Source organism: Sceloporus undulatus, chromosome 1 (genome assembly GCF_019175285.1).
Source record: "Sceloporus undulatus isolate JIND9_A2432 ecotype Alabama chromosome 1, SceUnd_v1.1, whole genome shotgun sequence".
NCBI lineage: Eukaryota > Metazoa > Chordata > Lepidosauria > Squamata > Phrynosomatidae > Sceloporus > Sceloporus undulatus.
In genome coordinates this window covers 292,807,091-292,819,897 of record NC_056522.1, presented here as the reverse complement: position 1 = coordinate 292,819,897, position 12,807 = coordinate 292,807,091, and the positions used below count along the sequence as shown (strand labels likewise).

The 12,807-nt window shown below is 39.2% G+C and overlaps 1 protein-coding gene across 11 annotated transcripts in view; it reads left to right on the top strand.

Moving 5' to 3' along the window:
* NAV2 (neuron navigator 2) overlaps positions 1-12,807 on the top strand; it is a 783,367-nt gene that overhangs the window by 675,029 nt on the left and 95,531 nt on the right. For all 11 annotated transcript variants that reach the window (XM_042439006.1, XM_042438987.1, XM_042438971.1 and 8 more), the window contains one exon: positions 11,874-12,012. In XM_042439006.1, the coding sequence (XP_042294940.1) occupies positions 11,874-12,012 (139 nt within the window). The remainder of the gene's footprint in view (positions 1-11,873; positions 12,013-12,807) is intronic.

The window sequence follows — 12,807 nt, the reverse complement described above, 5'->3', positions numbered from 1 at the left end:
AGAAGTATAGAATTTCTCAAAATTTTGAAACTATGGGAAAAAATGGAAATTTGATGGAAATTGAAATATATGACATATTTATTTTCATGGCAACACCAAACTTATTTTACAGTTTAAGCCATGTAAAATACTTGATTCATAACTTTGACAGCATATCAAATGTATTATTTGGCAGTATTAATACTGTACAGTCAAAATTATGAATATATACTCTACTAAAGACACTAATCCAAAAGAGAATATATTTCACTTGAGGTTTCTGCCCACCATCCCCATTCCTTTTTTGATTTCAGAAAAAAAGCTGGTGAATTGTGCTTGAGGAAAAAAATGGGGGCAAGTAATCCCTCCTCAAAGTTTACAGTTTCTGCAGAGTTTCGTGTTTCCACACCTGCATACTGTGTCCAGTACTGAGCAATAATGTTTAAAAAGGATATCAACAAATGGGAATTTGTCAAAAGCAGAATGTTAAAGACAAAGAGGAAACTTGGCACCATGCCCTATGAGGAAAGGCTCAAGGAACTGGTTATGTTTGGCTGGAGAAGAGACAATAAAAAGGAAATATAATGAAATATCTGAAGTTCTCTTCCTTAGATTTGTGTTCCTCAAAGTGGTGGTCCCTGTACTGGTGCTGATCCATGAATGATAAGATAAATTTTTGTGATAAAAAGCTTTTCATGAAGTTTTCAAGAGAGAAACACTTGAGACCAAGGCATGTGGGGGGCGAATTTGTTTGCCGTTGTTCCAAAAGACAGAATGCAATGCAATTGATTCAAAGTACAAGAAACAGGATTTTCCCCAAATATTAGGAAGAATTTCCTGATAACATGAAACTGAACCACACAACAGCGATATGCACACTGCCACACAGGTAACAGAGTCTCCTTTGGCAGAGAATTGTACAAAGAAACTGGATGGACAATTAGCAGACATGCCCTGTATCAGCAGAACATGGAACTTCAGTAGCTTTGAAGTGTCCTTGATAGGTTGTACTTAACTTATTGGGACATTATTGGGAATAGTCATATTGTAATAAAAACGTGTTTGTAGAAGAACAACATGAAATTTAAACTACAAATTGAGAAATAATATAAGGGTTCTGCTAAGCAGAATGAGCAATAATGGTACCAAGGTTGTGGTTAAGAAGGTTTTTTTTATCTCAACAGTGATATTTTTGCACAATAAATCATTATATTGCATAAATCAGATCTGGAAATACATTTATAGATCATACTAGATATATTCGGTAGAAATGTACAGTCATTTATGTCCCTAATAGTGATTCTGCTGTGGCAAAAATAATGAAAACTGGGTTTCATTTACACTCCACTGTGCCAAAAACAAATATTAGGAGAGAATATGAAATAGTAATTACTGTGTATAAGCATTGACAGTATTGGACTGGGCTGTTATGAACTTCCATTCCCCTGGACCACAACTTTAAAAATACATATTTTCTATGTAGAATTGTAGGCAAAGAAACTGCTGGTTTAGAATTCAGAATTTTTTTTTTATGCTGAGCTAAAGCGTATTCTAAAGGTTTTGTTAAGGGAATTGTACTTTAATGGGTTTTTTTGTGATCTACTTTAAACTTCTAACATAGGCCTATTGTTACTCCTGATTAGAGTAAACTCATTAAATAAATGGAACTTACCTATGTGTCAACTCACTATCCAATAATTGATTGAAGGGGACTCCTCTCATTGTGACAAATAGGATTCTTGCCACATTTTAGTAAGGATACTTTCTTTTTATTTGTGATTATTGCATTATATTTGGAAGCTGCTTTGAGAAGCTTAAAACCATTCACTCACTTAATTAAATACTGTTCACTTATGAACACACCAGTAAATAGTTCTGAATCAGCCAAAGGACATAAACACTTTTAAATATTACTTATTTCAATATAATATGTCAATTATGCAGTAGATCTTTTAGCTAGATTGTACCAAGTGTGAGTCCTCCACCATCATGTTTGTGCCCCCCAGTGTATCCCTGATATGGATCCCAACTACCAGAATTGCAAAAGTATTCTCAATTTAACAACTACAGGTCTTGAAAACAGTGCACGTCCCACAGAGGTGGTATCTCCTTTTGAAATCTTTGCAGTTTACTGTTCTTGTTTTGGTCAGATAGTGCTAATCTGACTTTTGGGTTTGACACGTTACCATTTCCTGATTTATCTCTTCCCTTAAGGCAGTTTGCTTTCTTAGGCAAACCTGGGGTGAATATTTCCCAGAAAACAAGTTCTACCAGTTAAGTATTTGCCACAACTTTTTTGTATGTGTAAATGTGCCTTCAAGTCACCTATTTAACTTGTGATGACCCCATGAATTCATGAATTTTTTACGATTTTCTTAGTGAGGAATACTCAGAAGTGGTTTTGCTAGTTTCATCCTGTAAAATATATCCTACAACACCTGGCATTCATTGGTGGTCTCTCATCAAAACACTAACCTGCTTAGATTCCTACTTAGGTTCCAAGTTGAAATGGGATTTAGTACCTGTACAATATCTAGGCTCTTTGGACAAAAATATCCCCACCACCACCCTGTGCATAGTTCTTCGTAGTAAAATCATGAGGACCCTAAATTTAAGCTTCATCGTGCAGTAACTTGCCCCAATTTTCTTCTGCAGACAATTTGATACTATACCATGCTGTCATAGTTATATCATTCCTGGAATTTCTTATGCCATGATGTCAGTATCTGGTGGAGTCCCAAAGGAAAACAATGAAAACAGCTATTCTGTCTTGTTTATAATACAGTTTAAGAGGCTCTGTGGGTTTTCTCTTCCTAGGAGCTGAATTTAAGAAGTCTCTTTTATGCTCTGAGCTTTTGAATCTTTCATTAACAAATGAATAGGTATTGTTTTAGAAACAAAAGGATAATCACCTAGTTTCCAGTTGGAGTGCCATGTGTGCCTCAAGGCATCTCTCTCTTTCTCTTTACTTTCCCCAGTAAAGAAAGACAGCCTTTGTTTTTATCCTAGAAGAGAATTCCTACTTAAACTGTGTGACTTGGTACACCTCATGGTACCCATCTCATATGCCTTTCTAGTTAAGATGGCCTTTTAAAAATACCTGCTTTGTATTACTTTTTTCATGGAATACTGTGAACAGGGACTATTTTTATATAAGAGAATAAATATGCTTACCCATTCCCAGTAGATAAATGGATACAAACCACCTGTAGTAATGACTATTATTTGGAAAAATAATTATGAGCCCTACAGTATTAAATTTATCAATGCATAGATTGAGGCTTTGTCAGACTTTTCAGGAGTTGCACTGACTGGGTACAGAAGCTGTATATTCCACACACAGTTCTTGAAAAGCATCTGTTTTGTTATACCTTTCCAAAGAGACTGAATTCCTGTGGTTGGCTGCAGTGAACATTTAGAATTTGGCAAGGTTCATGAAGTCATTTTGCCGTGGGAGGAATGTGATATTATGAGTGGAAAACAATGCCCTTTTGAGCAGTTGCCAGATCAGGAACACTTGACTGAGGCCAGCTTTTAACTAGTGAGCAACTTCAGACCAAAAATGTGCACTTTGCAAATGGTATTGTTAAGCAGGGCTTGGGAAGTTACTTTTAAGAATGAATATAATGACAATTGGAAACCATCCATAACTAACTAATCACAGGATGATGCTCAGAGACCCAGGTATCATCCTACCACTGCTGGTTTATAGATGAATTCTTGCATAAGAATATAATTCTTTCTATTCATGAAGGCTCCAAATCTCATCAGAAGGGCCAGCTCTGGTTAGTACTTGGACAGAAGACCACAAAGGAATACCAGGTGCTATGACCTATATTTTACCTCTGGCAAAAATCACCTCTGAATATTCCTTTCCTAAGAAAAATGCCAATGCTGCACCTTATCAGCCTACCTGTTTAACTTATATGCAGAACATATTGTAAGAAAAGCAGGCTTGGGCACAAAAGAAAGAGAAATGGAAATAGGAGGATGGAATATCAACAATCTAAGATTCACAGACGACACCATAATACTAGCAGAAAACCTCAAAAACCTGTAACAACTACTAAGGAAGACAAGGAAGAAAGTGCAAAGGCAGGCTTACTGTTGAACATAAAGAAAACAAAAATAATGACCATGGAGAATCTAGACATTATGAATCTAGACAATGACCATGGAGAATCTAGACAATGAAGAAATAGAAATAGTAAAAGCATTCTCATACCTGGGATCAAACACTGATAGAAACCGGGACTGCAGCCAGGAAATCAGAAGAAGATTAAGAATGGAGAGAGCAGCTATGAAAGAATAGAAAAGACACTAAACTGCAAAGATATACAAGTGAACACAAAAGTCAGAATTGTACAAGCCATTGTTTTCCCTATTGCCACGTATGGATATTAGAGCTGGACAGTTAAGAAAGGAAATAGGAAGAAAATCAATTCATTCTAGATGTAGTGCTGGAGAAGATTGCTGGCTTTTGGACAGCCAAAAAGACAAAACAGTGGGTCCTAGAGCAAATCAAACTAGAAATCTCCATGTTATCATATTTCAGACACATCATGAGAAGGCAAGACTCACTCGAAAAAACAATAATGCTAGCAAAGGTGGAGGGAAGCAGAAAGAGGGAAAGCTGCATTGATGGACTCTATTAAGGAGGTCATAGGTATGAGTTTACAGAACCTAAACAGAGCAGTGGAGGACAAGGAGTCTTGGAGATGTATCATATATGGGGTCATCATGGGTCAAAATCGACTCAAGGGCAATTAACAACAACAACAAAGAATAATGTATAGGCCACCATAAGTCGACAGCCAACTTGAAGGCACATACACATACATGGACAGTTAGAATTGTCAGTGGACATACCAGATTTTCCCAGGCTATTCTTCACAATGGAAGTGAAGTGCAGGACAATTCAAATCTTATTGTTCAAAGTGCAGGAGAAGCCATCCTAGAGTTGTGGAATAAGCTAGTGTGGTACTGTCAGTTTGAGTTTTGTGATTGATTCTTGGATTTTAGATTTGACATCTCACTCACTTGATGGCATTGAGAAATTATGGTCTTTCAGCCTCACTTTGCATACAGGATTTTTGCAAAGATAAAAAAAAAAAAACCAATCCACTATAAAAAGCAGTTTGGAAACATGATGGAGTGAAAATATGACTGATAAAAGTTTTTTAAGAAGTTACCAGTATGATGATGAAGGCAATGGATTGGATTCAGACTTACTCCAAAAAAGTACTCACTGAAATTAATGGAACTTACATTAGTCATAATTAACTGAAGTTCCATTCATTTTATTAAGTCTGCTATAAGCATGATTACTCTTGGAACCAATGCAATAGTTGTTTCATAAAGGTAAGATTCACAGTGGAATGACTTGGCTGAAAACTTCTGGTTAAAGTTATATTAGCCAGAGACTGCTTTTAATTTTGATTTCTACACTAATCTGTTTGTTTAAAATGACCTTTGCAGCATATTACGTTCTTGGAATGTTCTTCCTCCTTGGTTGCCCCACAGTATTTACGAAGGATGTGGTAGTGAGATTCTTATATACAACAAACTGTGATTGTTGGTTTCACATGGTTCTTTTAACCCCTCTACTGCTCAGGTTTTCCACATCTTCTGTGTTCATGAACCTACAGAATGCTCTTTGGGGAGGAAATAGGGCATATTCATTCAGTTTAGAAATACTAAGTTGTGTTACTAATGGTTATATTCCAGGTTCCTTCCCCTTTTCCTTTTAAACTTGCAGTTTTTGGGAATTGTAGCATAGAGTGGTTATTCATTTTTTGAGGAGGTAACATTTTCTTTCCAAATATATTTTTTTGCCTCACAGATCATAATTTAATTTCATGTACAGCCTTTTAAAAAATGTTTTCCATTAAAGTAGGATATGAAACAATGCTAAGTAGTCACAAGTATTCAAAGTAGCGTTCATATGATTGACCAAGTGAATCAAAAGAAGTACATAGGTTACCATGTTATGGCTGAATTGATTTTTGTTGACATCAGAGGTTATTAATTGCTCCAGCTAAATTGCAAAGATTCTATCATTGCTCACAGACTGGAATTCTGTAGTTAGGAGGGCTGTTACATTTTCATTTTCTTTCTTTTTTTAAATTTAACCACTGAAATGCTAAAGCGGGGGGGGGGGGGGATTAAGCCATATGAAAAAACCTGCTGAAAACAAATGTAACATACTGCTTTGGAATTCAAGTTCTAAAGAGAAGAGTGCATTTGTAAATTTATAAATATTTTAAAATAATTCTTTTTGTTTAGTTTCAGACTTGCTCTTTTGTAGATTGCATCGAAACTAAAGATAAGGAAATTAGTTTAAAAGTGAATAATGCTTTGTTCACTAAAAGCTGGAAAAAAACTGTACATTAATTATGCTTATTTTGAATAAGATATTTAAAATACTTGTTTTAATTTTAATTTGGTGTGTAAATTTACATTACATTGTAAGACTTAAACCCTTACCAGAATGGAGATGAAAAATCCTACAGATGTTTTTCTCTTTTTTCCTCCCCATGTTCTTGCTGTGAGTTTAGGATAGAAAGAAATAGGAAGCTGTTTCACTCACTGAGCAAGTTTATAGATTAATACACACAGAAAGGATTGGCTAGCAAAAATGATATTAACTGCTTTTTGAGTAGCAGTTCTGTTCTTTAGAATGAAGATACCGTAATTACAATACTATTCTCTATATTTCCAGCCAATATTATACATACTAAAATGTTAAAAATTAATCATATTACATATAGAATGATCTCTGGTTTTGTGAATCCTGTTTTGTTTTTTTCAAGTACCAATTGAATTCCCCTCCTTTTCACCTAAACTGCTCAGTCTCCCCACCTTTTCCTCTTACCTCTTTCAAATTTGTCATCATCTACATTCATTTTCTATGTCTGTAATTTTATTGCTGTCCTTATCTGGTATGCTGTTTTTTCCTCCATCTTTTATCTACCTAATCTGTGTGTCAGTGTCTGTGTTCCCTTCCAGTTTCTCTTTCATTTCTCCATGTATCTGTCCACCAGTTTGTCAATTCTTGTACAGTACTTTGCATCTTTCTCTGTGTGCCCTCCCTTTGCCACCCTCTCCTCCTCAATCTATTCTTCCCTCCCTTTTATTTTCTCCATGTGTATTCTCCTGTCCTGTCATGCCCACTCTCCCCCTAACTGTCTGCTGGATTTCCTTTCATTACCTGCCTCAAACCATGAAACAGCATGTCAGCATCCTGGATTTCATCTTCAGTTATTCCCTCCCACTTTACTGTTGCTGTCACTTCACTCTGTTGCCACCTATCACAGAGTGAAAACTCTAGGAAAGCAGCAAAGGGGTGGGGAACTGCAGCAGAAGTTCTATTTTCCATATCTTTTTCAGGAAAATACCATAACATAATATGGGGAAAAGATACTCTATGTTTCAACTTGAGTTTGTTTTAAATATAATTAAAATCAAGACATTGGTTCCGATCTCTATGCACAGCATAGGTTTGTTTGTTTGGTAGTTTAGGCAACAGAATATGTTTGCTGCCTTAGAAGAAAAGAATTATACAATAACAATGAAAATGTGGTTCTTTTCCCCAGTCATTTGCATTTCACATAAGACATAAGAAAATGAGGGTTTTGTGGTCCTTTCCCTCCACTCATTTGCATTTCACATAAGAATGTCCCCGTTGGCTTTCACTGGGGTTAACTGCTGTATCTGTAAAGATATAGCTCCATCCCCTAGTTTTCACTTAGGCCAAGTGTGAAAAAAGTGCATTTCAGGGGGTCACATGCTGCCCTCAAGGTTGTTTTTGTAACTCTCAGTTACACATGCTGCCCTCCAAACTATAGGCATTTGCGTGATGGACTGAGACATGTCAGGGTCCAAGTCTTGTTGGGCCATGGAAATCCAGTGAGTGACTTTGGCCAAGTCCAATCTCTCAGCCTCAGAGAAAGGCAGTGGCACTAATTTTCCAAGCAGATGTTGTCCAGAAAACATGTGATTGGTTTGCCTGAGGGTCTATATAATTCAGAAATGACTAGAAGGCACAAAGCAACAACAATAACTTTGTATGTACACACACTAGTTGCACATAGAGACACACAGACATGTATGTGAATCCCCTTTCCTAGAAGTCTCCAGGAAAGGGAGTTCATCTTTTAGATAGCTTGCAGGCCCCCACATTACAATTTTAAAAAAAAAAACTTTTTTAAAACCACACTTAGACTTTCAGCAACTTCCAGGCTTTTTTCATTTCATTTTTGGCATTTTTGGTAAAGCTCATGGAAAAGTCCTGGGGCCGAAAAGTGTTCCCTGATCTCACCACAATTGTCTAACACTAAGGGGTTTAACACTAAGGGGTTAAACAGACCCACAGAAGGGGTGGTTTGAAGCTGCCCCTTGTTAAGACAGATTGGGGCTATGGCAAAAATACGGCAGGAAAGGGGCAGCTTTTCCCGCTCCACCACAGCCAAAGCCCCACACCATTGCAGCATCTGGAACCTGTCCACATCTGGGCAGCTGCCTACTTCTGGGCAGCTTCAGGGCATCATGGGAGCATGAGGTGCATAAATGTGTGGACGGCAGCTTTTAGAGCTGGCCTGTTCCGCTGCCCTGAAGCTGCCCAGAATTCGGCTCTAAGAGGGACCCGAGTTGGGAGGTCTGTTTACTGGTTGACAACGGGGAACAAAAACATGGTTGATTTTAATGGTACCCTGAGCATTTACAGCAGACCAGTTCTGAAACCAGATGGTTTCCGTCCTTTAATCTCTGTCCAGCATTCAGCTGCACGCATTATCACTTCCACCCACCGCTCTGACCACATTTCTCCTGTGTTGGCATCCCTTCACTGGCTCCCTCTCCCTTTCCGCATTCAGTATAAGCTCCTGCTGTCGACATTCAAAGCCCTCCATGGACTGGCCCCTCCTTACTTATCAGACCTTCTTTCTCTTCACCTTCCCACCAGGGCCCTCCGTTCTGGTAGTCAAGGGTTCCTGTCTCAGCCCAGGATTTCCTCTGCCCCATCCCGGATTCGCCCCTTTTCACTTGCTGCCCCTCACTCCTGGAACCTTCTTCCTCCACAAGCAAGAGCCATCACTTCTTTAACCAGCTTCAAAACGGAGCTGAAAACCATCCTATTCAGAGAAGCTTTCCCAGGCATCGCATAATTGTCGCTTACTATCTGATGTTCTGTTGTTGGCTGTTTATCGATCCATTTCCTGTATTCCTATGTACTGTATATGTATTATCCTACTTGTGATTATGTATTTTCTCTGGATAATGATTAACCATCCATTATGAAGCCTTGCCCTCCCTCCAGTCCATCTGCCTTGGTCCAGACCTCGGAGATTGAGAGGAACTGCTGGACCTCTTACCCTTTCCCTCCACCACTCCCTTCTCCTTCTGTGTCATGTCTTTTTAGATTGTAAGCCTGAGGGCAGGGAACCGTCTAACTAAAAAGATTGCATGTACAGCGCTGTGTAAATTTACAGCGCTTCATAAATAAAGGTTAATAATAATAATAATAAATAATGGTGAAAAAGTAATTAATGCAAACCACAGAAGGGGGGGGGGGAATTTTCTGTGAGAGCAGGGAGGCAGGAGGCTGCACATGCCCAAAACATTTCACATCACCAAACTGTGATTTACAGATAGGAAGTACTACATTTGAATAGGCCCTAAGTCTGAAATAAGTTCTACTGAAACTGATAATTCCGGGGGGATGTGTAAAGAGTCTATATGTCCCAGCTGTTCATTATATGATAGGTCCCAGAACACACTGAAAACAGCTGGGTCAGTCTCTAATAATTCCCTTGAGCATGCTCCAACGACTTCATGAATATTAAATTCCTGTTTCCAAATCTCTCTATTAGCAGTTCATATTTAATGCAATCTATATTTTATCAGTTACAGCTTTTCTGTTACATATGCAGTTACGATCTGGGTTATATTTAATGTTCAGAGGATTTTAAAAATGTAGTCTCATGCTTAAAGTTACTAGTCTTGAATAGCACTCCTTGTTTTAGCATTTGGTGTAACTGTTGGCAGGATTATTTACTAGATGAGGGATACAATCACTCATTGGTGGAAATTCTAGAAACTGAAGCCAGCTGGAAGCCTTTGAATGAATTTCTGCTTTACTCTCCTGCTTTACTCTGAGTTTAGACGTAATAGTGCATATTTAGGCACGGAGAAGCTTTAGGAAAGGGATATCCTTCTGACAGGTACCCCTAAGAAGAGAGGCTTGCAATAGAGAGACAGTTTGGGGGCGGCTAACACGTGAGAGCTCTTCTTCAAACCAATAAAGATTTGCTTAAACTATTTGCTCTTTTCTGAGTTATGCTTCATCATCTAACACTGAGGGGCTTTTTAAATGAGGAAAGCAAAATACCATTATACAGAGAGTTGAACATTCATCTGTACATGTATGTGCATGTGTGCACAACAAATACATTAGTGTAGCAACTTCACTTAATTACTTATATATGGATTTCATGTTTTCCCCCCATTAGGAGCAATGAAAATGTGAAACTTCCTAGAAACACTGGTAGTTTAGGTATAAAGGAAGAGTTTTCCATGACCTATAGATACTAATTGAACAAATAAAGGCTCAACATGGGATTGGCAGAGTTGGTTTTGAGAATTCTGTTTAAGGCTCCAGACTTTTGCATTTTATTGTCTTTAAATTAAAAAATAATAATTGTTTACCTCACAAGATCATATTGATGGCAGATGAAATAAACCACTGAAATGCAAATATTTCAGTACCTACATGATTACCATATTTTCCAGCGTACAAGACGACATTTTGACCCAATAAAATTGGGTCAAAAGTCAGGGGTCATCTTGTACGCCGGGTTGAGCCTGACAGCCCCGTGGCCTGGTGGGCGCACGCACTCTCGAGGCCACCAGCTTCTCAGGCTTCTGGAGGCCTGGGAAGCCGGCAGCCTCGTGCCGGCTTCAAAGGGGCCTTTGGAGGCCCCTCACAAGCCGGCGCACGCGCTCTGGGGCCGCCGGCCTCTCAGGCCTCCAGAGGCCTGGGGAGCCGGCAGCCTCGCACTGGCTTCTAAGGCACCTTCGGAGGCCCCTCAGAAGCCGGCACGTGCGCTCTGGGGCCGCCAGCCTCTCAGGCCTCTGGAGGCCTGGGGAGCCGGCATCCTCACACCGGCTTCTAAGTGGCCTTTGGAGGCCCCTGAGAAGCTGGTGTGCACGCTCTGGGGCTGCCGGCCTCTCAGGCCTCCGGAGGCCTGGGGAGCTGGCGCGCACGCTCTGGGGCCGCCGGCCTCCGCAGGCCTGGGGAGCCGGCAGCCTTGCACTGCCTTTAAGGGGCCTTCGGAGGCCCCTTGAAACCGGCACGCACGTGCACAGCCGGCTGCCGCGCTACTCAGGAGGAGGGTAGCCATATATGGTGAGTATAGGCTAAACCCTAGATTTTTATTTTAAAAGTTGGGGGTTGTCTTATACTCCCGGTCGTCTAATACGCCGGAAAATACGGTAATTAAAAAATTAAGCAGGGCAATGTCACTTTAGGAAAATAACAAGTAACTGTTTTCAAATCTGGAATGTCCAGCATCACCATCCTTTCTCCAAACTGTCATTCATCTTTTATTTTCTTCTTTTATGTGAATTTTCTGTTACTAAGCTGGTAAAAGTCTGTGTGGCATTAGAGTCACCATAATGAAAAATTGGAGTTTAACTTTTGAAATCTGCATCAGCAAGACTGTGAAAAATATTTCCTAGAATGTCCTTTAATTATGTGTGAAATGGTTAATAAATCAATAAATGCTAGTAATACCTGTTTTTGAAGGCCCTCCCCCCATTTACAGCTTCTGACTTCATGGTTTCTGTGGGAATTGCTTACCTGGATTATTTTTATGGTTTCCCCCCCCTTTTCTCAGCTGGGATGACAGCAGTTCTGTCAGCAGTGGGATAAGTGACACCATAGACAATCTCAGCACTGATGACATTAATACCAGCTCCTCCATCAGCTCCTATGCGAACACACCTGCATCCTCTCGTAAGAACCTAGATTCGCAGGTAAGATTTCTTTTTTCATTTCACTTATATTATAATAATGTCAGAGGTATTCCATTAACTTCAAAAACACATGAGTCTGCCCAATTTGTTGCAAAAGAGAATCACATTATTATAGGATCAAGACAATCTAAACACGTTTACTAGGGAATAATCATGTTAGAGTGTTTGGAGTAGGACACTGGGAGACCATGGTATGTGTCCCCATTTGGTCATGGTAACCTGCTGGGTGACCCTGGGCGAGTCACACTCTCAGCCTCAGAGAAAGGCAGAGAAAAAACTCCTTTGAACAAACCCTGCCAAAAAAAACAAGACGACAGCTTAGAGTCACCATAAGTCATGACTTGAAGGAACAGAACAACATTAATTAAACACATCAGATACACTCTTGTTCATACTTATGACTGTAGTGTATAATATCAAGAGCCCTGCATTCTGGTGGTTTCTGACTGATCCTTAAGATAACAGACTGATAATGGTAAAACCATGCTAGAATAATGAATTGTCAGTGCCAGTATATTATGGTGATTGGCATGTCTTTTGTTTAATAAACAAATAGTTTTGTTTATTTGGGAATTACTTCTATATTTTCTAGCTTGTTTTGATGATTCCATATGTTTTACTTTAATATATGAGCAAATAACATACATGCAAACATTTTTCTGTTCCAACATGTTGGTCTCATATTACAAACCAGGGTCAGTGATAGAAGACCAGCAGGGAATAACAAGGATCTTCAGATAGGGCTAGGAAATAGTGGGCTAAATTCAGTTCCTGTGACTGCACAGATTATTCTGA